This window comes from Cibotium barometz, chromosome 51, assembly GCF_041138505.1.
Source record: "Cibotium barometz isolate CiBa-2024 chromosome 51, ASM4113850v1, whole genome shotgun sequence".
Taxonomy (NCBI): Eukaryota; Viridiplantae; Streptophyta; class Polypodiopsida; order Cyatheales; family Cibotiaceae; genus Cibotium; species Cibotium barometz.
The window spans coordinates 31,232,957-31,256,535 of record NC_141096.1 but is presented as its reverse complement, the minus strand read 5'-3'; the positions used below and the strand labels follow the sequence as shown (position 1 = coordinate 31,256,535).

At 47.3% G+C, this 23,579-nt stretch overlaps 1 protein-coding gene across 1 annotated transcript in view; it reads left to right on the top strand.

Moving 5' to 3' along the window:
* LOC147609527 (uncharacterized) overlaps nucleotides 1-22,917 on the top strand; it is a 46,422-nt gene extending 23,505 nt beyond the window's left edge. Inside the window, exons 6-11 of the mRNA XM_086787929.1 lie at nucleotides 140-2,038; nucleotides 18,905-20,119; nucleotides 20,313-20,417; nucleotides 20,945-21,034; nucleotides 21,191-21,301; nucleotides 21,522-22,917. Coding sequence (XP_086644055.1) covers nucleotides 140-2,038; nucleotides 18,905-20,119; nucleotides 20,313-20,417; nucleotides 20,945-21,034; nucleotides 21,191-21,301; nucleotides 21,522-22,373 — 4,272 coding nt within the window. The 3' untranslated portion in view covers nucleotides 22,374-22,917. The remainder of the gene's footprint in view (nucleotides 1-139; nucleotides 2,039-18,904; nucleotides 20,120-20,312; nucleotides 20,418-20,944; nucleotides 21,035-21,190; nucleotides 21,302-21,521) is intronic.
* The last annotated feature ends 662 nt before the right edge of the window (nucleotides 22,918-23,579 follow it).

Sequence of the window (23,579 nt, the reverse complement as noted above, 5' to 3'; positions counted from 1 at the left end):
CATGCACATGGATATATACATACATACATTTTTCTCTTTCCCTGCCTTTCTCTAAATAATTCTTTTCCCTTGTAATTATGTGTATTGTCTGGATTGTTCTGCTGTATTATCTGTCTAAATGATGCATTTGCCTTGGCAGGTTCGCCGCATGGCGTGTTCCCCACATCGAGCAGAAATATTATCATCTTCTCTGGAGGCTTTCAAGAAGGTTCAGCAAATAACTGCACAAAAGAAATTAGTTTCACAACCTAAAAGGCGTGAAGCTGCCAAATTGCTTGATATCGAGCAGGGTTGTGCTGCCTTTCCTTCAAAGCTACTTTCCTCCGTGAACTCAAGCTCATACATGAAAGAAGCTGCCGCTAAAGTAGAGGATAAGCAAAAGTCCCTAGCAAAGGCAAACAGGTTGTCAGTTTCAACTACACAAAAGGGAGGAAAAATACACGTTGAGGTTATCAAAGACAGTAAAGAGCTTTGTAAGTCAGATTCCAATGGACAAACTACAGGCTCTGCATCTTCAAAAGTGCCTTTGATTGAAAAAGCATGCAGTAAAACCACCTCTCTGCACCTTTCGAGTTCTAATGCCATGGGTGAAGTCACGGGTGAAGTGATACCTGAAAAGGTAGCTTCATCAGTGTCAAAAGACGAAAAAGGTCCAGTGGTTGCAGCAAATGTTGAGAGAAGCAACAAGTCTACTGAGAAGCACGTCTCCATTGTTTATAACCAAAGAGAAAAGAAGATGCCAAAAACCAGGAGCTCCATGGATGCTTGGAAAGTGAAGAGGAATTGGGAAGATGTGTTATCTTCCCCTCTGAAGAACTTAAATAGGGCTTCAAGGTCCCCTTGCACTGGATGGAAGAGTACAGAGAGGGTCAAAGTTCTGCATGATAAGTTAATGTCACCTGAAAGGAAAAGAAAGAGCCCTTTGGAGATGAAGAAGGAGGTTGATGAGAAGCAGGCTCGAGCCACAAGGATCAGACGAGAGCTTGAAAACGAACGTGTTCAGCGTCTACAAAGAACAACGGACAAGCTGAATCGTGTCAGTGAGTTGCAAGCAGTCAGAAGCAACAAGTTGAGGGAAGGTATGCATGCCCGGCAACAAAGAGGGGAGTCCCGTCATGAAGCCCACCTTGCTGAGATAGCAAGGCGTGCTAGTGATGAGAGTAGCAAGGTGAGTGAAGTACGCTTCATTACATCTCTTAACGAGGAGAATAAAAAGCTTTCACTCAGACAAAAGCTTCAAGACTCAGAATTGCGAAGGGCAGAGAGACTGCAAATCATCAAGATAAAGCAGAAAGAGGATGTGGCACGAGAGGAGGCAGTGTTAGAGCGTAGAAGAATCATAGAGGCAGAGAGGCTGCAACGGCTTGCTGAGGCACAGCGCAAAAAGGAAGAAGCAAAAGTAAGAAGGGATGAAGAGCGCAAAGCAGCCAGTGCTGCCCGAGAAGCAAGGGCTTTCGAGCAAGTTCGCAAGAAAGAAGTGAGGGCTAAAGCACAACAAGAAGTAACTGAGTTGCAGGCGCAGAAGCTAACAGAGAAGCTCAGGGAGAGTGAGCTTCGTCGGAAAGTCTATTTGGAGCAGATTCGGGAGAGGGCTGCCATGGAGTCAAGAGAACAGGCTTCTCCATCAACACGTCTTTCTTTAAGCAGGGATGGGCAACCTAGAAGTGTTAGCAACCAAGGATTAAGTGAAAGTGATGGTTTCATTGACAAAGAGTCTGTAATCATAAGGCAAGTCTGTGGGAGTAAGGGTAACCCTGAATTGGGGCCTGGAGTGCCGGCTTTGAAATCAGTTAAGATGGCTCTGCTACATCAGGCTTTAAAGAAAAGGGTAAAGAAAATACGTCAAAGGCTAATGGCTAAGAAGTATGAGTTTGTGGAGCCCCCTGCAGGAGTTGAAAGTTCTGGAATTGGCTCTATGGCTGTTGCAGCTGCTGCCAGGTCCAAGATAGGCAGGTGGCTGCAGGATCTACAGAGATTCCAGCTGGCTAGAAAGGCAGGAACTTCAGATGTCGGCTTTATAGTTAGTGAGATGATAAAGGTTGTTTTCTTTGCTGGTGCACCCATTTATTGTTTTGATCTTACATGCACATGCACATGCACCACACCTGTGCATGTGCCCATGATGAGCTCATGTGCACATGTCGAACAAATCGGGAAGAGGGAGGGTCGGAAAGGACAAAGGGAAGGGCGGGAGGAGTCTGCTATTTTCTCCTTCAACAAACTTTTCCACCTTCATGACATGAGAAAGCATTTAGGGGCTTGGTACCAAGTTATATGATTAGGAGCCCAGTAAGTTTTTAGAGATGAAGCATCCATAGTAAGATTGTATCCTATCTAGTGCTTATGGCCAGCCATAAACTTGGTGAGAGGGAAGATAACACACAAACTACAGTCGATACAGATTGGGCTACCATAGACATGACCTACCAGAAGGTTTGGCATAACACATCCAGTTGACGAGGGAGGCTTTGGAGGCTGCCTTCACAGAGGAGCAGCTTGCTGTAGCTTCTTGTGCACTTAGTGCGTTGGAGAAGATGACCTTTCAGTGTCTTCTTTCATCATTGCTGGTAGCTTGTTGAAACTGCCTTACAGCTGCCTTCAACAAGATAATGCTGATAGGTGAGATCTTAAAGAGGCTCTCGGTTGTCACCAAGGCGGTAACCTAGTGGATAAGACTTTGGACTTTCTACGGGAGGTCTAGGGTTCAAATCCTCTTGGGGACATCTTATACCAAGGGTGTGTTCGCGTGCAGGTGGGCACGTAGGCAGCCATCCGCACTCCTTAGGGTGTCATTGTTCGATCGTCGTGGCGCTTGCTTCCACCTGTTAGCAGTCATCTCTTGCTGTATAGTATACACCAGGGCCTCTGTTGTGGGATTGCCCGCCCATTTTAGGTGTTCCCCCATTTTTCCTCACTTTCCATAGTATTTTCTCATTTTTGCTAATTGTGGGAGGGCTGTCGGGTGTGTCTACTGTTGGCCAACTGGACTGGTGCTACCCAACTTCTTCCTCAGTGCTGGCCGACTGCCTTTCTCCTGGCCGACTGACTTGTTTGCTGGTCGTGACTTGTTTGCTTTGGTGGCTAATCAGGTTTTGCTTGCCTCTTGTTGGTGCTTCTCTCGTGCGTGCATTGGCCAATTGCGGAGATTGATCCGCAATTTTCTCTGGTCGGGCTTGGATGGCACCTCAGACAATCGTGCCAGGGTTGCTTGGCTCACAGTTATTCAGCCCAAAAGAGAGGGGGGCTTGAATATTATTGATCTAGATGTTCAATGCAGGGCGTTGCTTTGCAAACTTGTGGTCAGAGGTTTCCTACCAGGCACTGAGCCTTGGAAGGATTTTTTCTTGTCTTAGATTTTGAGAATACACCGAGGGTCGGGAGAGACTGGATGCCCAACACACGTTTTTTGTTCACACAGGCTGATATTAGGGCACCATCTTCCCCTCTTATTGCAGCCATTGTCAGAGCATGGAGAAGCATGAGATATTTTTTGCGACAAAGGCTTCCTAGGTCTTTGGACGAGGCCGACCGACAACCTATTATGTGGAACGAGTTCATTAGGGATGAGGCTGGTTGGCCACTTGGTGCATCTCGTTATATGCAATGGTCAGGATGGGAGAGATGCGCATACACAGTTCTTGCTTGGAAGACCTTTAAAAGTCTTCCGGAGGATCGGAGAGTTGGATCCACTCAGCATCTTAGGGGCTCTCGCATTCGTATTGATCAGATTGATGCAACTATTCCGCATGAGTGGCTTTCTGGGACCTTTCATGGAGACTATCATCCGAGTTGGCTGGGAGTTTTTTTGAGGATAGACATACCTCTGCAGGTCATTGCTCTGCCAGGCCAGGAGGATACAGATTTCCTCATGTATTCTATCATGCCTGGTGGGAGATTGAGGAGATGTAGTATGGAGGAGATCATACCAAACACTAGGCTTAGTCCAGTGAGGATTGTTGGTCGCTCGTGGAAGCACTGGTTCATTGACCCTTCTCCTCAGATAGTGACTCATGGCTCTTGGTGTTTGTGGCTATATGGTGGCAGTCCTATCAAATATCTTCAGTGGGATCCAGGAGAGTGGGAGTGGATTGATGCCTTCGACCCTTCCTCTGTGCCCTGTGTCTCAGATCAGAATGCGGCTCAGTACTAAGAAGCTGGTGATAGAAATCGGTGGCAATCTGTCTGACCATGAGAGGATCTGAGTGAAGAGTGCCATGTGAATCTTGCAACTGCCTGACACACTCTCTGGCATGAGATGGACCGTGAGAAGCAAAGAAATGTTTGTTACATCTGCCACCCATCTGTGTCCAAAAGGATTCCTGGGCATGGAAACGATACTCCGCGCGCTGCTCAAGAGAGTGATGAAGTTTTGTTCTAATAATACATAAAGAATCTGCAACCCATTGAGCATGAGGATGTTTCTCGTGCTCTTTCTGCAAGGCAGCCAATCTACGTCTAATAGCCCTTTCTAAGTCCAAGGCCTCTTGCCTCTTAGACAGGGCACATGTGTGATAAAAGTCACTAATATCACAGAGAGCAGAGGCCAGGCTTTGAGAGGCCTATAAGAAGTCATGAGATCTCCAAATATCAAGCATACAACGCTATAGTTCTGCATCTGAAAACAAATGATCAGGGATGCATACATGGGGTGCTGATCCATGGCAATTCGGATCTCTAATACATAAAACCACTGGGCAATGATCCGATTTGGAGGTGCCTGTAGCAATCAAAGTATGGCCACCTCTGTCAAGCACCCAATCATCCACATAAAATCTGTCTAACCGTGCATAGATACATCCTACATCTCCTCCTGTTATGAATAAAGAAGAGTGAATGGACTCCTCAAAATGTCATCCTCATGCCAACAATCTCTACCATGAATGGAGAGTATAAACCTCTCCCAAGACGCTCTTTCAAGAGGATGCACCAAGCCCTCATATCCACCTCTTTTATCCGTTGGCATCTCAACCATGTTAAAATCCCCACCAATAATCCAATGGTCGGCAAGAGGCATCAATGTAGTGAGAGATTTCCGAAAGGCAATCCTCTCACCTCTATGGTTAGGAGCATAGAGGTTGAGAATACCAATGCGTGTAGTACCCTGCATAAGAAGGATCCACTGCTCTCTCGCAGGCAAAATGACACCATGTCCAATGATGCAAGGCAAGATCAAAGCTGAAATAGAGATACAAACACCAGCCTTGGTACCAACAGCCGGTGACCAAAAGGTGTGTCCTGAGAGAAGCTTGCCTGATCTCCCACACTGACTAGCATCCAGTTTACTCTTGCAAGAGCAATATATCCATAGGTCCACCTGTGACTGCACAATGAAGCTGGGTTTTTACAATTTGTTTCCGTCGACGCAGAAAAAAACCCCCAAGACCCTGAATGTTCCAAGAGACAATCCTCATAAAGACTCAGAGTAGGAATGACCCGATCTCGTGGTCGACGAAGGACCCCCTTTAGAGGCGGAAGTACGTCTCGCATAGGTAAGGGAGGGAAGATCTGACGATGTAAACCTTACCTCTCTCTCCCACTCCGGGGAAAAGCCAAGGCTAGTCCTCAGAACTGGAGAGGTACCATGACAATGCGAATGTGCAACATCATCCTCAAGGGTGCAATCATCCTGTAACTGTAATGCAGCATCCTCCTGTGAGGGATCCAGATCATGTGCCTGCAAGGCCTCATCCTCCAAAAAAGGATCAACATCCTGTGAGGCAAGAGCTGCATAGGGGTTAGGGTGCTCCGTAGGGAGTGTGGGTGAAGGGGCAGGTACGGGGGTTCGAGGGTGCCTGCCATCCCTAACCACAACCCAACGCTGTGTGGTCTACTGTGGCAAAGGAGCAGCTGGAGTCTCGGCATTTGCAGAAGGCCTCTGATGGGTAGCACCACGCCGCCTCCTAGGATGGCCCCTCGATCTGGGACAATCTCTAGCAATGTGACCCTGTCGACGACAAATCCGACACTGGTCAGGTCTGCCTGCAATCTCCATCCTCTGGCGGAAATGAGATCCGTCAGGTCTCTGAAGCATAACATGATCATCAGTAATCGATGGATCAGGAACAAGCACAAGGACCTGGGGTACGCCATCAAGAGTGGCGGTAACGGCCGCGGAAGTTGAGGCGGGAGAGCTTGGGAGGATTGGTAACTCTAGAACTTGGCCAAAGGATGCCCCTATGGAAGCTAAAAGCTTCCAATAGGACCGAGGAAGAGCAGGGAATCGTAATGAGACCGGGGTAAGGCGCTGATCCTCCACCACTGGAACAAAGCCCACCTGGTACTGAAAGAAGAAAATCTTCCTAGGACCAAGAGGAAAGGGGTTGCTAGCCAAAGCCTGAGAAGTAGCTTCTGAAGAATGAAAGTCCACCTGGAAGAAGCCTCGACCAAGTAAACGAGTATCCTGAAAGTGCACAATTAGCTCTGAAGGGAGAGCTGCTAGAAGCCATTCACGGGCCTATGAACGAGAAGGGTGGGAACCATAAACTCTCGCAACAAGGGTAGTCTGGACCTCAAGGTCAATGTCGTGCTGAAGAGAGGTGAGCTCGACTTGTGAAAAATTGATGATTCTCCTGGCCAGTGGGGGTGATGAGAGATTGGTTGCGGCCGAAAAAGCCATAAGACCAATCAAGAAAAGTGGGCGGCCGACTTGAATCCAGATAAAAATCTGAAAACAGCCTTTGAGGGCTGGTCGACTTGCTCTATGAGCGAGACAGGAAGAAGACGATGATGTTGAGTTGTCCTGGGCTGATGTGGGAGTGCTATGGGCTGTCCCTAGTTGTCCTGCATGTGCTGGATGCTGGGAATGCTCACTTGTGTTGAGAATCGTCAGCAAATTCAGTTTATGTTATGTTTTCTTGTTTTCATATTGTATTGGAAGAAACAGGTGCAGCTAGTGGTGAACCCTGGGCACCCGCAAAGTTGTATTGGAACAGACTCCTTTTTGGGGGTCAACCCATCTTCTGGCCCCTAGTGTGGTGTACTGTGTAGATTTGTCATCTTGTTTTATCTGGCATGCTTATGTGTATTTTCAGATTTCATGATTGATTAGATTTTCCGTGTTGAGTTGCCCTTCCGTTTACAGAGTACTACGAAGAGTGCTGATTTTTCGGCTTCAACTGCAAAGACTCTAGTCTTTGTGTACTTGGAGATTTTGGACACAGATGCTTCATCTGCTTCGAGCGAGGAGACAGTTGGTTTCATCGCCAGGGATACTCGGGAGTGGATTCTCGATAGTGGTGCTTCCAGGCACATGACTCCTTCTCGAGAGTTTTTACAGGATCTTAAATGGCAGTCAAGTCGCATTTTCATTGGCGACAATTCCACTATACCGGTTTTCATCTATTGTCAGTGTATGAGGTTGGCAAGACTGGTTTCTGGGTGGAGTTTGAGGAGCATTCTGTTGCTCTACGGGATAGAGAAACAGGCTAGGTTGTATGGGAAGGCGGAGTGGAGAACGGTATTTACAAACTCTCAGCACTCTCTTCTTTGACAGGCACTCAGATTGATGACTTGTGGCACTTCCATTTTGGCCACTTGAATGTGGATGCGCTGCGGCAGGCTTTCCGAGACCAGCTGGTGGATGGCTTGCCAGATGTTGGTAGCAAGCAGGGACGTTGTAGTTCTTGCATTCGTGGTAAGCAGCATAGGGAATCTTTTCTAAAGCAGGCTTCTAGGCAGGCTTTGAAACCTTTGGAGTTGGTACACATTGACTTGCGTGGACCTATGCAGACCCCATCCTTGGGAGGTTCTTTGTACTTTATGTTGCTTGTTCATGATTGTAGCAGATTCACATGGGTTTATTTCCTTTCCGAGAAGGACCAAGCTTTTACTTGGTTCAAGGAGTGGCATGTTATGGTGGAGGAGTCTGGATTGCAGATAAAGATTGTTCGGGCTGACAAAGGAGGAGAGTTCTCTTCTAATGCATTTGTGCAGTTCTGTGCGGAACATGGCATCAAGAGGGAGCTGGCCAATACAGGTTCGCCTTCAGAGAATGGAGTGGTTGAGCGAAAGAACAGGAGTGTGGTGGAGATGGCGATCACCGATGACTTCAATACCAAAGATGACTCCATATGAGGCTTATTTTGGTAGGAAATCAGATGTCTCCCATTTCTGTGTTTGGGAGTGATGCCTATGTTCACATTCCAAAGAAGCAGAGAAGGAAGCTTGACTCCAAGTCCCAAAAGCTTGTATTTGTGGGATATAACTCGCTTTTCAAAGGATACAAGTTGTATGACCCGGAGCGGAACAAATTGTTGTCAGTAGAGATGTTGTCTTTGATGAGCATGTTCCAGCTTCCATTGTTGATGAGCCGGCACTTCTTGGAGACCCAGATGAGTTTGAGGATGATTCCCAGTCTATTGTTCCAGCTAGACAGCCTCAGTCAGTTGTTGAGGTTGAGCCTGCGGCTGGAGATGAGCTCCCGCAGTAGCAGGAGGCTCCGCGTTCTGTTCGAGTACCAAGGTGGTTGTTAGACACCCTTCGGGAATTAGGTGTTACGGAGCTTCCCTCCGAGTGGACCGCAGAGGACGGGCCTTGAAGATCGCATAGAGTTCGAGACAAAAGTCATTCAGCGGAGCTCTTACTGTTGGTCATGACCACTCCCGGCTAGTTCAGGCGTGAACACAGCTTACTCACGAGCACTTTTTCCCTGTGACTGGACACAGGTTTTTTCCCCGTGTGAACACACTTAGTGTGTTGGGCACTTTGCCCTAGGCCTTTTAGTATTGTACTCTCATTTTCATATCATTATCGTGTACATCTTTTCCAGCACTCTTGAGCTTCACTCGTTTTCTCTCTCTTGCAGCTGTGTGTGTGTGTGTGTGTGTGTGTTTGTGTGTAGGCTTCTCCCCCCATACCCAACATTGGTATCAGAGCTTGGCTAGGGTTACCCCTTGCTACCCGTCAAAGCTTCAGCTTATTGTCCATACACTGAAGCGCCCAAAATGCTGCCCGTTGACTGTACCTGCTGCTAGTCGACCAGTGCTTTGCGCCGTCCACGACTTGCAGCTGCCGCCCTGCCCTGCGCTGCACGACTGTACCAGTGTCGTTGACTGTACCAGCTGCGCCGTACAAGCGCCACCGCCACCCGACTGTACCAGCTGCGCCGCCTTGTGTACTCGCCCGTACTGCGCCCGCCTTGTGTACCTGCCTGTATTGCGCCGTTGACTGCTGCTGCTCCGTACACTGTCGCCGACTGTACTACTGTACCTGCTGTCCTACGCAGCTGATATGTGGCACCTACACAGTCGCCTGTTGACTTGTGCGCCCAATCGACTGAAGCGACTATACTTGCGGTACAAATCGTGTGCACTATTGTGTCTACCCGATTGAAGTTGCTCCATAACATTGGTATTTATGTAATTTTTTCAAATACTCAGAAATTGCTAAAAACTAGCAAATACAGTGCATTAATTTTGGGGCTTTTCACTATTGAGCTCAAAATTGCAACATTGGCACTGATTTTACCTGATTCAGTGCGTAATTGCACTAGAAATTAGGGGATTTTACAGAAATTGACTCGATTTTGCAGAAATTGGCACTATTTGCAGGCAATTTTGGGTATTGCAGGCACATTTGGTTGGCATTGGAGCATTTCTCCCAAATTTTTTGGGAGTTACAGCATTATTGCAGCATTACTACTTGTTTGAACACACTTGTGACTACCATGTCTGGGAATACTTGTGATTTATTTGGTATGCTTTCCGTTGAGGATAAGTTGGATGGCACCAACTATCCTGTGTGGGCATACATGATGAAACATGTACTTGTTGCAAAGAATTTGTGGGTTTATGTATCAGGGGTTGATGTCAGGCCCATTGCTCTTGCACGAGCAACAAGTACTTTAGGAACCATGGATGCAGGTGATGATGTATCTTCAGGTGGTGCTACATCTTCTGCACCTTTACCACCCACTCCAGAACAGCTCAGATGGGATGCCAAGGATGCTCAGGCACATGCTTTGATTGCCCTCTCATGCAGAAGGCAGGTCATACCGCACATTCGTTCATGCACCTCTTCTAAGGGTGCATGGGATGTACTTGCTTCAGGTTCGCAATGAGGCCCGTGTTGCCTATCTTCGCAAGAAGATTGAGTCTAAGCATATGGATGAGGGTGACTCAATGGATAAGTTCCTTACCCGCATCAAGGATTTGCAAGAGCAGCTCATCAATATTGATGAGGTCATTCCAGATGGTTCACTTGTATCTACAGTGCTTCAGGGTTTGCCAGAATCCTATCAGGGTTTTGCTACTACTCTTCGTCTACTCATGAAGGGTAATCCAAACTTGTATACCTTTGATGAGTTGGTGACTCTCTTACTGTAGGAGGAGGAGTCTCGTTCTAATAGGACCACTATGCTTTCTGCTGATCAAGCATTTGGTGCCTTTGATCGAAACAAAGGTAAATCTGGGGCTTCATCTAGTGGTAAACCAAGGGCAAACCACATGCCCATTCAGATTCGCCTAAAGAGGGTGACAACAAGAAAAAGAAGAGATGCAACTATTGTAGAAAACCTGGCCATCTTATTGAGGAATGTAGGAAGCGCATTGAGAGTGAAAAGAAACAGAAGCAGCAAGGTTTGGCTGCTACTGTGGACACTAAAGAAGAGGCAAACTTTGCTCATGAGGGATATGCATTAGTGGTTACATGCAGTTTGCATGCTTCTTGTATGTCTATCTCAGCTGGAGATTGGTACTTTGACAGTGGTGCTTCTAAGCACATCACTTCTTGCAGAGATCTCTTTGCCAATTTGCAGGATTCACCTCCAGGTGGCATAGTTATGTGTGCCAATGATGCCACTTACTCCATTAAAGGTATTGGCAATGTGGAGCTAACAGCATGTGATGGGGATAGCTTTACTCTTTGTGACACTTTATATGTACCAGGCATTAAGAAGAATCTCATTTCTATTTCAGCCCTTGCATTATCTGGGTTTAAGGTTCAGTTTTCTGATCATTGTTGCTCAGTGTATGACAGCAGAGATTCAGCTTCTCTTATGCTTTCTGGGACATTATGCAGTGGCTTGTATAAGCTTGATATGTATCACAGGAGTACTTATTCTCATGATGCTATGATTGCCTCCACATCCCGTGTGATGAGTGACACTGAGTTATGGCATGCTCGGTTTGGTCACTTGAATTTCCCATCTCTTGTACACTTGCAGAAGCAAGGTATGGTCCATGAGCTTCCTCCTATGGAGGTTCCCTTCAAGCATGTATGTGAGGGATGCATCCTTGGAAAGATGCATAGGAATTCCTTTCCTAAAGATGGGGCTATGAGGGCTGTCCGACCATTACAGCTTGTTCATAGTGATCTTTGTGGCCCCATGAGGGCTCCATCTTTTGGAGGACACTTGTACTTCATCACGTTCATTGATCACTACACTTGATTTTGTTGGGTGTATGGTTTAAAAATGAAGTCAGGTGCCTTTGCAGCTTTCAGAGACTTCCGTCCCATGGCTGAAAATGCTTGTGGACACAAGCTTGTCACATTGCGTACAGATTGAGGGGGGGAATATTTGTCAAATGAGCTCACAGCTTACATGCAGTTACATGGTATTTCTCATCAGTGTACTACCCCCTATACTCCTCACCAAAATGGAGTTGCAGAGACGTAATCGTACACTCATGGAGATGGCACGTTGCATGCTCAAAAGCAAGGATCTGCCGAGTAAGTTTTAAAACGGTACTTGGGAGTTATGTGACTTGCCCCTGGGCAAGCGTGCTATTGGCACAAAATGGGTTTTCAAACTGAAGCGTAAACCTGATGGTTTAGTTGATCGCTATAAGGCTCGCTTGGTCGCCAAAGGGTATGCCCAACGTGAGGGCATTGACTATGAGGAGACCTTTGTTCCCACTTCACGTATGACTACCATACGTACTGTTATTGCATTGGCTGCCCACAAGCAGTGGCATGTACATCAGTTGGATGTTAAAACTGCTTTTTTGAATGGTGATTTGCAGGAGGAAGCTTGTGTCTCAGCCTCTTGGCTTTGTTCAAAAAGGTGCAGAAAATAAAGTATGCCGTTTACATAAAGCATTGTATGGTCTTAAACAGGCCCCTCATGCTTGGTACCACAAAATTCATACATACTTGACTGCCAAAGGATTTCAGAATAGTTCAGCTGAGAGTACACTTTATGTACGCCACATTGGGAACAATGTTCTTATCCTTATTCTTTATGTGGATGACATGCTCGTCACTGGCCCTGAAGAGGGTGATATTTTAGCTTTTAAAGCTGATTTGCAGCATGCATTTGATGTCACAGACATGGGGCATTTACATTACTATTTGGGCATACAGTTTATACCTTTTGAGGGTGGTATCATGTTATCTCAGTGCAGATATGTTGAGCAGCTCCTTGAGCGTTTTCACATGACAGATTGTAAACCCCTATGGAATCAGGTCTAAAACTGTCACTTGAGCATGCTGGTGAGCCTTTTGATGTTGCCACCTATCAGCAAGCTGTGGGATGCCTTATCTACTTATGCTCTACTCGTTTGGACAGTATGCTGTTTCCCAGTTGAGCAGATTCATGCATTGTCTGAGCACTATTGTCATGTGCACAGTGTATTATCTACCGTGTGCTACACGCACGCAAGACTAGTTTCGAGGCTTGGGGAAGCTTGGAACTAGGCAGGCTGATTGGCGAGCTGAATTAGGGATATAGGAAGGGGAGTATGTCATGTGCACAGTGTGTATCTACCGTGTGCTACACGCACGCAAGACTAGTTTCGAGGCTTGGGGAAGCGTGGAACTAGGCAGGCTCATTGGCGAGCTGAATTAGGGATATACTATCGGGCGGGCACCCAAGTATGGACGGGCGGGCACCCAAGTGTGGACGCCCAAGAGCCTATAAAAGGGTGGCCAAGGTTAGTTATTGGGATATAGAGAGTCTCGTGAGTTTGTGAGAGCTCTATGGTCTTGGAGCCTGGATCTAGTGCAGACGTGCACCTGCTTTACGCAGCCGAGGCCGGCAGCAATCTCGAGGCCTGCAAGGGCAGCTTCGTGGCGGTATGGGACGTCGCGAGGAGGAGATTGGTCGGTACGTCATCCTAGTTAGCTCAGCTCGTGGCTCGGTGGGGACAGGCAAGACTGTGGGCTTGCCCACGGCTGTCATGGTTGGGAGGTGAGTCAGGCCTGCACCCCCTTGTTGTTTGTTTATTTGTTTGTTTGCAGGATTCGAGTCTCGAACCAAGATCGATCACGAGGAGATCCGTGGGGATTTGACAACTATGCATTGTCTGAGCACTATGCATTGGCAAGTGTGTCTTTCGCTATCTCAAAGGCACTGCAAACTTTGCCTTGTTTTATGGCAGTTCTTCTACACTATGCTTGCTTGCATTTACAGACAGTGATTGGGCAGGTTGCTATGACACACGAGTGTCAACCAGTGGTAACTGTTTTCTTCTTGGTGACTCATGCATCTCATGGCTCAGTAAGAAGCAGCCAACAGTGGCCACTTCTAGTTGTGAAGCTGAATACAGGGCAGCCTTTACAGCTACTGTGGAATGTGTTTGGCTACGATCCCTACCACCATTTACACTGACAGTCAGAGTGCTTTGGCAGTTGCACAAAACCCAGTATTTCATGCCCGCACAAAGTATATTGAGGTTCACTATCACTATGTCAGGGAAAGGCTCCATGCAGGAGAGATTGACTTGGCTTATGTGTCTACACATGCCAATATAGCAGATGGGTTTACAAAGCCTCTTTCGAGGGAAAAGTTTGAAGCTTTCCGTGAAGCTTTAAGCTTACAGCCTCTTCCAGGGTAGTCTGCTACACCCTGCTCCCGTTCACACCATTCACTTGAGGGGGGTTTGTTGGTCATGACCACTCCCGGCTAGTTCAGGTGTGAACACAGCTTAGTCACGGGCACTTTTTCCCTGTGACTGGACACAGGTTTTTTCCCGTGTGAACACACTTATGTGTGTTGGGCACTTTGCCCTAGGCCTTTTAGTATTGTACTCTCATTTTCATATCATTATCGTGTACATCTTTTCCAGCACCCTTGAGCTTCACTCGTTTTCTCTCTCTTGCAGCTGTGTGTGTGTGTCTGTGTGTAGGCTTCTCCCCCCATACCCAACACTTACAGGTAAACTATGCTTTGATGTCTCGTATCATGCGGGACAAAGAGCCCACTTTTGTGAAGGAAGCTCTTTCTTAGGATACTTGGAGGAAAGCCATGCAATTGGAACTGGATGTCATAGAGAAGAATAAAACTTGGGAGTTGGTTCCGAGGCCGTCAAAACAGTCAGTCAAGTGCTTGTCCACCGACCCATCAGACGTATACTTGGTCTTAAAGACAACTTAGAGAAGAATAAAACTTGGGAGTTGGTTCCGAGGCTGGTGACATCTTGCTTGTTTATTGTTCGATGGAGGACAATGCGGCGGACCTCTTCACGAAGTCTCTACCTCAGGCTATGCTTTGGCAGCACTCCAGCTCACTGGGGTTGGTTCCACATCCAAGAGCTGAGAGGGGGTGTTAGTAGTCATCTCCTATCTGTATAGTATAACACCAGGGCCTCTGTTGTGGGTGTGCCTACCCATTTTAGGTGTTCCTCCATTTTTCCTCACTTTCCAGAGTATTTTCCCATTTTTGCTAGCTGTGGAAGGGCTGTCGGCTGTGTCTACTACTGGCCGACTGGACTGGTGCTACTTGACTTCTTCCTCAGTGCTGGCTGACTACCTTTCTCTTGGCCGAGTGACTTGTTTGCTGGTTGTGAGCATCTTTGGCTGCTGTCGGCTGTTTTTGGGCTGGCCGACCAGCAGCCTGGGGCCATATATATTGGCCTTGCCCCCCACACTTCTCTTGTATCATTCCGGGATTATCTAGTGTTTATAGCATTGTGGACTACCTTATGGGATCTCTGGCTTTGGCACACCTTATCCCCAACTTCTCCATTCCGCCACCCCCTTTTGAAGCTGACCATGCCTACCTCTCTTTCACTCTTACCTGCACACCATCCGTCCCTCCACCACCTTCCCCCATCTCACATTACACTCAGGTCCTCTTTGATCACGAGCTTGACCTTGTTTACTCCAACCACATCTACCGCCAACTCCAGGATGTGGAACCTACTGTCCCCCTATCCACCCTCACAACACAACTCACCGCCATACTCCACACATCCGCCACAGCTTCTTTCATATGCGAAAGATGATGAGTTATACCGACTTTTCTTAGGGCCGAACTGCAAAGAGGCATGGAGGAAACTCTGAGAACATCGCCCTCCCACACCTATCACCTGCCCAGACACATGGCACTCCTATGCATGCTCCCTCTATCACCTGCCCGGACACATGGCACTCCTATGCATGCTCCCTCTATCATATCCCCCATTAGCCACCCCTACCCACACCACCAGACCCCCGCCCCACCACCTCCACCTTCTTCACAAAGGGCATGGTCCTCAAGGCCATTCGTAGACTACGCAATGGGCGAGCCCAAGATCATGAGGGACTCACTGCCGAGTACATCTCGCATGCCCATGATACCCTAGCGCCCCTACTAGCCTACATGTTCAATAGAGCCCTTTGTGAAGGATTTCAACGGTCCACCAACACCAACACCATCACCCCCATCCTCAAAGCCGGAGATCCACTTGATCCTAATAACTACAGGACGATCATGATTGGCCACACATTGGCCAAGCTCTATGGATTAGTGCTAGAGGCGGAGCTCAGTTCATTTGCAGAGAGCCAGAGATGGAGAGCCTTAGGACAGGTTGGCTTTCGAAGGAGCTGCTCTACCCTTGACCACATCTTCACCCTCCGTGCCATCATCGAGGAGGGTAGAGCACGGCACCAGAGGATTTACTGGATGCCTTACATGACTTTTGCACTCAGCGGGACCTCTCTGTTAACCTTGGTAAAACCAAGGTAATGGTCTTCAATACCTCCCGCCCCGTCACATCCAGATTGAGCTTCACATATAGAGGAGATCCTGTTGAGATTCTCTCATCCTATGTCTACCTTGGTGTCACTTTCGGTGGCCCACGCTTTACTATGCTTTCCGCAGCACATGCCAGAGTGACGCGGGGATATGCAGCCTTGAGCTTACTTGAGCGGCAGTGCTTCCAGGCACATTTCCAGGAGCCTAGGATGAAGGGCTGGCTTTTTGACACCCTCGTCACACTAGCCTTGATGTATGGAGCAGCTTTCTGGGGGCCAGATTTATCCGAGGAGGATTGGCAGCGAGTTGAGAGGCCCCAGGTCATGATGTTCTCCTGTATGATCCGCAACAAACCATCAGTCCCACACTAGATTATCCAGGCAGAGAATATGCTGTAGCCTCGATGATAGTGGAGGCACTCTTCCATATAGTCACGTACCTTCATCGCATCAGTCACATGGATCCCGACAGGTACCCGAGGCTTGCCGTGGAGTCCTCCAGACAGCTAGCACTTGAGGGGCACTCTGGAGTATGGTATGCACTGGTTTCCACTTGGTTCTCAGCATACGGGCTCTGCATGGACCGCCTACCCCCCCTTCAGTACAGTTTGGACTCCCCTTTTTTTCGGTTGTCTAACGAGGATACCAACTGGGTTATCCGGTCAGATCTTCTTAGCCTCTACACACATTGCACATGGATCACACCCCGGGAGATCCCCACGAAGATGCACTTTTACACAGACCACTTCCTCACACTCACTGAGGATGGATTTATCCAGCAGCTGGGCTATTCGAGTGTTCACATGTCCCATGCCATGCGGATTGCGATTGGCCAGATACGGGTTTCTTCCCATCGCCTCAGAGTGGAGACAGGTAGAGCTGAGCGCATCTTCAGAGGCGAGAAGCTCGTACTGACACCCAGAGAGGAGAGGATCTTCCGACTATGCCACACAGAGGTTGAGACGGAGGAGCATTACATATGCCGCTGCCCAGTATACTATGAGATCCGCAAGAGGTTTCACTGTCTATTTCGTGAGGGATTCGGTCCACTCTCCAGGATCATTGACTTCCAGGACCAGCGTTGCCTGGGCCTCTTCCTGCTTGAGCTCCGTAGACACAGGGACACCTTCTTGAGACACAGGCCCCAGCCACCCCGCCCCCTCCCTCAGCAGCCAACCATCACCAGTTTCTTCCGAACCCAGGAGGTGGAGGAAACCGACATAGTGGATCTTGTGGACCCTCTACGAGCTGCTCTGGACCTACCTCGCCCGAGAGAAGTTACCTCTGACCGAGCCTCTGCACTCCAGCGTGCCCGACACCCTTGACCCCCCCCCCCCCCCCCCGTCAGCCACCATGATCACCTCATCAGCTCCAGATCCACGACATGCTCCACCGCCATCGAGCTACCTTTCCACGTGACATAGCTGAGGGAGACCTCTCGGCCATACTTGTCCACCCCATGCTTGACATTTTGGAGAGTGGTATACCATCTACTCGGAGCTGATGTTGGTCCCATGTTTTTATGTTCTTAGTTTTCCATGACGAGTTTCCATGGACAGTTTTGTATAACCCCAATGAGATAGCTATATTTATGTTTTCATTCTGTTTTATTTTCCATTCCATGATGAGATATGCCATGGACATTATTGTACCACTTTGGTCTCATAGGCCCATTGGGTCTTTATAGACGCTTAATATCTCTCTCTCTCTCTCTCTCTCTCTCCTACGTTTTGCTCTCTACAGCAGTTGTCTTCATTTCCGCTGTGCATTTTGACACCACCTTCCTCTTCGGAGATCCTGCGGCGACAATAGTGTGCAATGCTTGCCCTTCAAGCTCACGCTCTGGATCACGGACGATGGTTGCCATGGACATCAAAGATTGTGACTCAACTTCCAACGTCCAGTTATACCACAAAGCTGTGCAGGGAGTTCACTCCAATCGGCCGAGCGACTAACTTGTGGGGTTCTTCCCGCGGCTTGTCCACTGCCTATAAAGTGGCCAATATTTGGAAAGGGTGGTACCCCCTTGTGGTACTTGGGTGTGTGTGTAGCCGGGTGAAATTCCCGTGTGTGACTAGGAATGGAATAAGACCTTATGGAAAAAAAAGAGAGGCTCTCGGAGTGCCTCATTTGTCTCGCCCCCAAGAAAGGGGTTGACCCTTGAGACATCCAACACCGGAGGACTTACCCTTTGGGCAATTGCTTACAAAGCCCTGACGAAGGCCAGAAACTGTCTTCAGCCCTAAACCTTGAACCTCATCTACAACACTCAAATGATATTTAGTCCACGATAAGAATATTCTCGGCCTTTGCAGAGGTCACCAAGCAGGAGTTGGCTGTCAATTTGGATTTTGATAATGCTTACAAGTTTCCCCTTTTTTTTTTTTGGGGGGGGGGGGGGGGGGGGGGAGTGAAGAAAGGGGGGGAGCTGCAACAACCTGATTCCCCATCTTTGTGCTTGCAGCTAGCTTGTTTGGTGCCTTGCAAAAGCTCCAGCTCAATCTTCTACAAGTTGAGCCCCACTTGTCAGAAGAGCACCTACGACAGCCTTGATGTAGAACTGCCTTGCTTGTTTACTTTCGGGTGTGGCGTAGTGGGGAAGCATACTCACTTCTTTTGGGGGGTGGGGGAGACGCAGGGCCCACTTTTGTTCACCCCTTAGAAGAGGATTCTTGGATCAGGAAGGAGATTGCATGTGTGGTGTGGGGGACAGGGCAATTGCATGGAGACCAAGATCCAAGACCAAGATGGAAAGGCAGAGGGGATGGGACAAAGGTTAACTACTAGAATGCCCTTGAAGCATCAGGATATGGTTTTAAGTCTGGCCTGGTTTATGCAGTCAGCACCTATTTATTCAAATTTGTAAAATCTCAGAATTCGTCCACTTTAGCTGCCCCTGGAATATTATAAATTGATTTTCAAATCCATTTTCGAATTTTGAGAAAAACTAACCTGCATTATATCGACTTTATCTGTGCAATCTCATTAATGTTCGTGTGTGTTTTTAATGCAGTATTTTGATGGAAAAGAAGCAGAACTTCATGCAGCACGGCAGGCAGGTCTGGTTGACTTCATTGCCACAGCGCTTCCTGCTTCCCATTCTTCAAAAGCAGAAGCATCTCAAACAACCCTTTCTCTGCTTCGCATACTTAAGGTCTTACTGGCTCTGCCTGCTAATAGAAGCTATTTCATATCAAGAAACCTGTTGCCCCCTCTAATTCCTATGCTATCTACAGCTTTAGAAAACTTCAGCAGTCAAGACTTGGTCAGTGTGACCACTGGTACTGCCAATGTAGGCTCTCTTTTTGGTTCTGCCGATAAGGTACTGAATGATGAGAAACTGGATGCTGTTGGGGAAGTCCTTAATGGCCTCCTGGAGTGTGTGACACTGATCATGAACCACAGTGGTACAGATGAGCGGCTGGTTTCCATGAAGGATGATCTAGTGGAGCTTGTCATTGCTTGTGAAGTCATCCATCATCTCCGCGACTTGTTCTCCTTGTTTGACAGGCCACAGGTAGAAGGGGCCCCCTTTCCGGCTTCTGTACTTTTGGGCCTCAATCTTTTACAGGCCCTTACAGGTCCTAGAGGTAAGTCGGTTGGATTACCTTATGATGCTCTACTCAATATGATGCTTGAAAGGCGAGAGGCTGGAGGGGCTTCTTTCATTGGTGGTAATGCACAGGGTTGTGCCGTCAGCACCATTGTGCTACCTCAGAATGAAGCAGGTTTGGTGGAATCAGCTAAGCCATCTCTTAATACAAGAGGAGATATCAAGGCAAAGAAACACACTAATTCTTCATCAGAAAATGAGGACCAGCAAGATAAAGGTCCTCAAGCTGCAGGTGAAGGCCAAGACGGAGCTTGTACTGCTCTAGAAGTAATTATAGCTGATAAATCAGAGGTTAGTCCTGGAAATTTTGCTGTGGAAGAATTGCTCCATGAGGGTGTGGCAGAAGCTTCTAAAACAGGGGAGACAGTTAAGAAGAGCATAGATGCTGTTGGGAAAACGAATGGATCATCTCAAGAGTCTTCAAATGTTACTGGTGCTGAAGTGAAAACAATGGAACTCCGTAATGAAAAGGGTCAAATGCGGCAAAGCTCTTTGCCTGTATGCCGCTCTGTCAGTTTCCTAGTGTCTGCAATTACTGAGACTGGACTGGTTGGTCTTCCATCAGTGCTCACAGCAGTTTTATTGCAAACCAACCCTCGCTCAACTCCAGAACAGGTACTGTGATTTTCCTTACGCATGGGTTCTTGTGTACTTCCTCACATATGCATGCCCATGCCCAAAGGAGGCTTCATTATGATACTTGTGAGGCCAATGAATGCTTCATGTTTCTTGTTCCTTTGTTTGTGCTAACGTACCAACTCTTTTTCATGATTCTTGATATACTGATGATAGGCTGTCAACTGTGCAGGCTGCGGCTGTCCTTCCATCTAACTTTGAGGAAGTGGCAACGTGCGTTCTGAAGGTTCTCAATAACCTTGCCCGTTTGGATTTGGGATTGGTCCAGAGCTTATTGGTACGGTTTGAATCATCTGAGTACAGATATCTTCAGTAGTTGGAGTTCACGTTTTAGGATGTGAACTAGTATGATAAAAATTATGAGGCTTGTTTTGGACAACTAGAGAAATGCCATTTGAGCCTGTATGGCCATGCGAGCCTCCTCACCTTCAATTGTCAAGATCCGTGCTGTCATGTGTGAAGCTCACCTATATGATGAGCCTGTGAGCCACTACCACTGTGATCCTTCTTACCTAAAACTTAACCCTGCATGACAATTGAAGGCGCTCGAGCCTTCTCACCTTGAATTGTCAAGATCTGTACTGTCTGAAGCTAAAATATACAACCCTTACAGTGTGACCGCAGAGGTCATGACATGCCCTTGTTGCGCTAATGCTTAGTTTGTGCAAGTGGCAAGTTGTCTCGATTAAAAAGGATTTTTTCGGTACCAAGCATGATGGATGTTTGCATGCTTTTCTTCTGTGTTCTGTATATTATGTGTTGCACTTGATTGTATGACCCACTCCTGATAATTATGATGAGCAGGCTATGCCAGATCTCCAGATGGAGTTCTTTCATCTGGTCAGTTTCCTTCTGTCGCACTGTACATGCAAATGGAATAACTCTACGGATCAGGTGTGGAAGGATGAAGTACTTCATGTTTTTGTGTAACGCTTTCTTTTTTAATTTCTGGATAAGGAAGAAGACGATTTGACTAATTCTGTGTAAAGTGATCTTTGGGCAGATCCTCCACTTTGCTTTTGATTTTTGACTTTTTTTTTGGGTCTACAGGTGGCATCATTGTTGCTAGAAACGCTTCTATTGCTGGGGTACTTTGCATTATTGCACCCCGGCAACCAAGCAGTTCTTCGGTGGGGCAAAAGTCCCACCATCTTACATAAGGTTATACTCTCAACAGTTCAGAGTCTGTATTTGTTGTTGGCTTCCTGTGCATGTAATGGAGATGTAGGCCAGCTTGCCAAGCCTGTTGCTGCTCACAGCTTATTATGATGTGGTGCCGCATATGGTGTAGGCAGGGAGTACTCCACCTTGTGGAGCATAGGCAGTTTGCTTGTGGTTACACTGTATGAAAGCATGACTTTGAAACTACTTGTGCTTGCAGATATGCGACCTCCCGTTTGCGTTCTTTAGTGATCCTTTGTTGATGCCAGTGTTGGTCGGGACCTTATTGGCAATATGTTATGGGAGTGAACAAAATCGTGATGTGGTTAGAGAAGAACTTAGCATGGAAATGCTGCTTTCTTTGCTCAAGTCTTCAAGAACTGAAGTATTGGGAGACAAGGATAGGACCGTGGAGGATGCTCGAGCAGTTATTGAGCTTAATCTTACCACGAGCCAGAGCTCTCAAATAAATGCTGCCCTGAACGAGTGGAAAGCAGAAACTCCACTTGTGCTAGTGGAAGACAGTATACCTGTGAAGGAGGAGATAAAGAGGATGATTGAAGACACTACTGGCTCAGATAGTGAAATTAATTCTAATACTCAGCAACAGGCTGTACCACGGTTGAGTTTCGGGAGGTCTTCAAATTCCGATTTTGTCCCTTCCCCAAGCAGGAGACTAAGCAAAGCAGCTCCCAAAGCTGGTGCTACAACTGAAGGGGAGCCCTCTGCTGGCAAAGAATTAATGGGGGGGAGAGGTGCCATGAGCAAGAATCATGCTAGAGGGCATACCTTGTCTGCTAGCACAGAGAATGCCTCTTCTCAATTGCGGAAAGTTAAAGGATCCGGTTTTGACTTCTCTGCTAAAATTTGCAATCCTAATACAGGTCTGGTTTTCAACAAACGGCAACCTGTTGCAGGCCCTTGTGATTATCAAGGGAGTGCAGATCGTGCATTGATATCTGCAGATCCACCTGAACCCAATGGGTGTCTTCGCCCTGACTTGTTGCTGCAGAATCGGTTTCCTGCTTGTCTCCTTGATATGGCTCAAGATTTCTTCTCTGCCGTACTGTGAAAGAGGGTTTGGTATTAGTGTTGCTGGGCAATGAATAAGGAGGAATGAGACTTGGGTTGGCACCGGGGATCAGTTCAGTGAGTTGCCGGTTTTCTTTTTGTCAAAAGGAGGCGGCTGCAGAGGACTTACATCCATACCATGGACAACATGTGAACAATTTGCACAAGGAATAGTTGAATGCATGCAAGGAGAGAGGGAATACCAGCTAGTCCTGTGCACCTGCATTCTGCCTGTTGATGTGAACCCCCCCACATCCGCACAAAAAGAAACACCTGAACAATCACCACCTATAAAAGGAACAGAAATAAATAGAAAACCTGCCCCTCCTCTCTCCCGGCACCCCCAACCAGTGGAGTGGGCCAATCCCTCTTTGGTGTGGGTTTTGTTGGTAGTAAGGGTTCAAGTCCTGCCAACATTCTCTTGCTGGGTTTTGGAGGGCTGTTAGACAAATTTCGATTATGCATGAATGTGCAGTCACTCGTGTCATGATGTGAGTGGGAATGTCATAGCACTTAATGCATAATGGAGTTCATGATTTGCAGCTTTTTGAGTATACATACTATCATGGAGTCGAGAAAACCATTCTAATATGACAGTAAAAAGGCTACCCCACGTGCAATGGTAACTAGTCATCCACACAATGTTTTAAAGGTATGCTCAATAATTTACCGCTTAGATGCACCAAAAAAACTCACTATATTTAAGGTATCTGTAAAGATGTGGTTTTTCTCAAAGCCATGTTTTGACCACAATTTGATGGTTTAAATTAAAATGTGGGGACATAGCCAAGCATATGTAGTTTTTAAAATTTCACTAGTGTGGGATTGCATGTGTATATAAATAGCTGATTTGGATATACATTTCCCCGTGTATGACGGATCTGTGGTGTTGTGTGTGGGGGTGGTGGTAGTGGTTAAGGGAGGGCAGGCTTCATACAAAGTGAGAAGCGAGGCTCTACTAAGAGTGCATGAAGTGCAAGTAGGGTTGTGCTTTTGGCATCATGATGGAGTTGAGAGGTCAAGGATGGGAGAGAGGTAGAAGAGGAGGGTGACATGAAGAAGGTGATAGAGTAGTAAGAGAGGCTATAAATAATGAGAGTTCAGAACCAGCACAAAGCCAGATGATCATGGCATTGTGAAGCTCCCATTGAGAGTATTGGTTTCTAAGTAATAGAGCATGTCAACTGTTGGAACAGATGCTATGTGA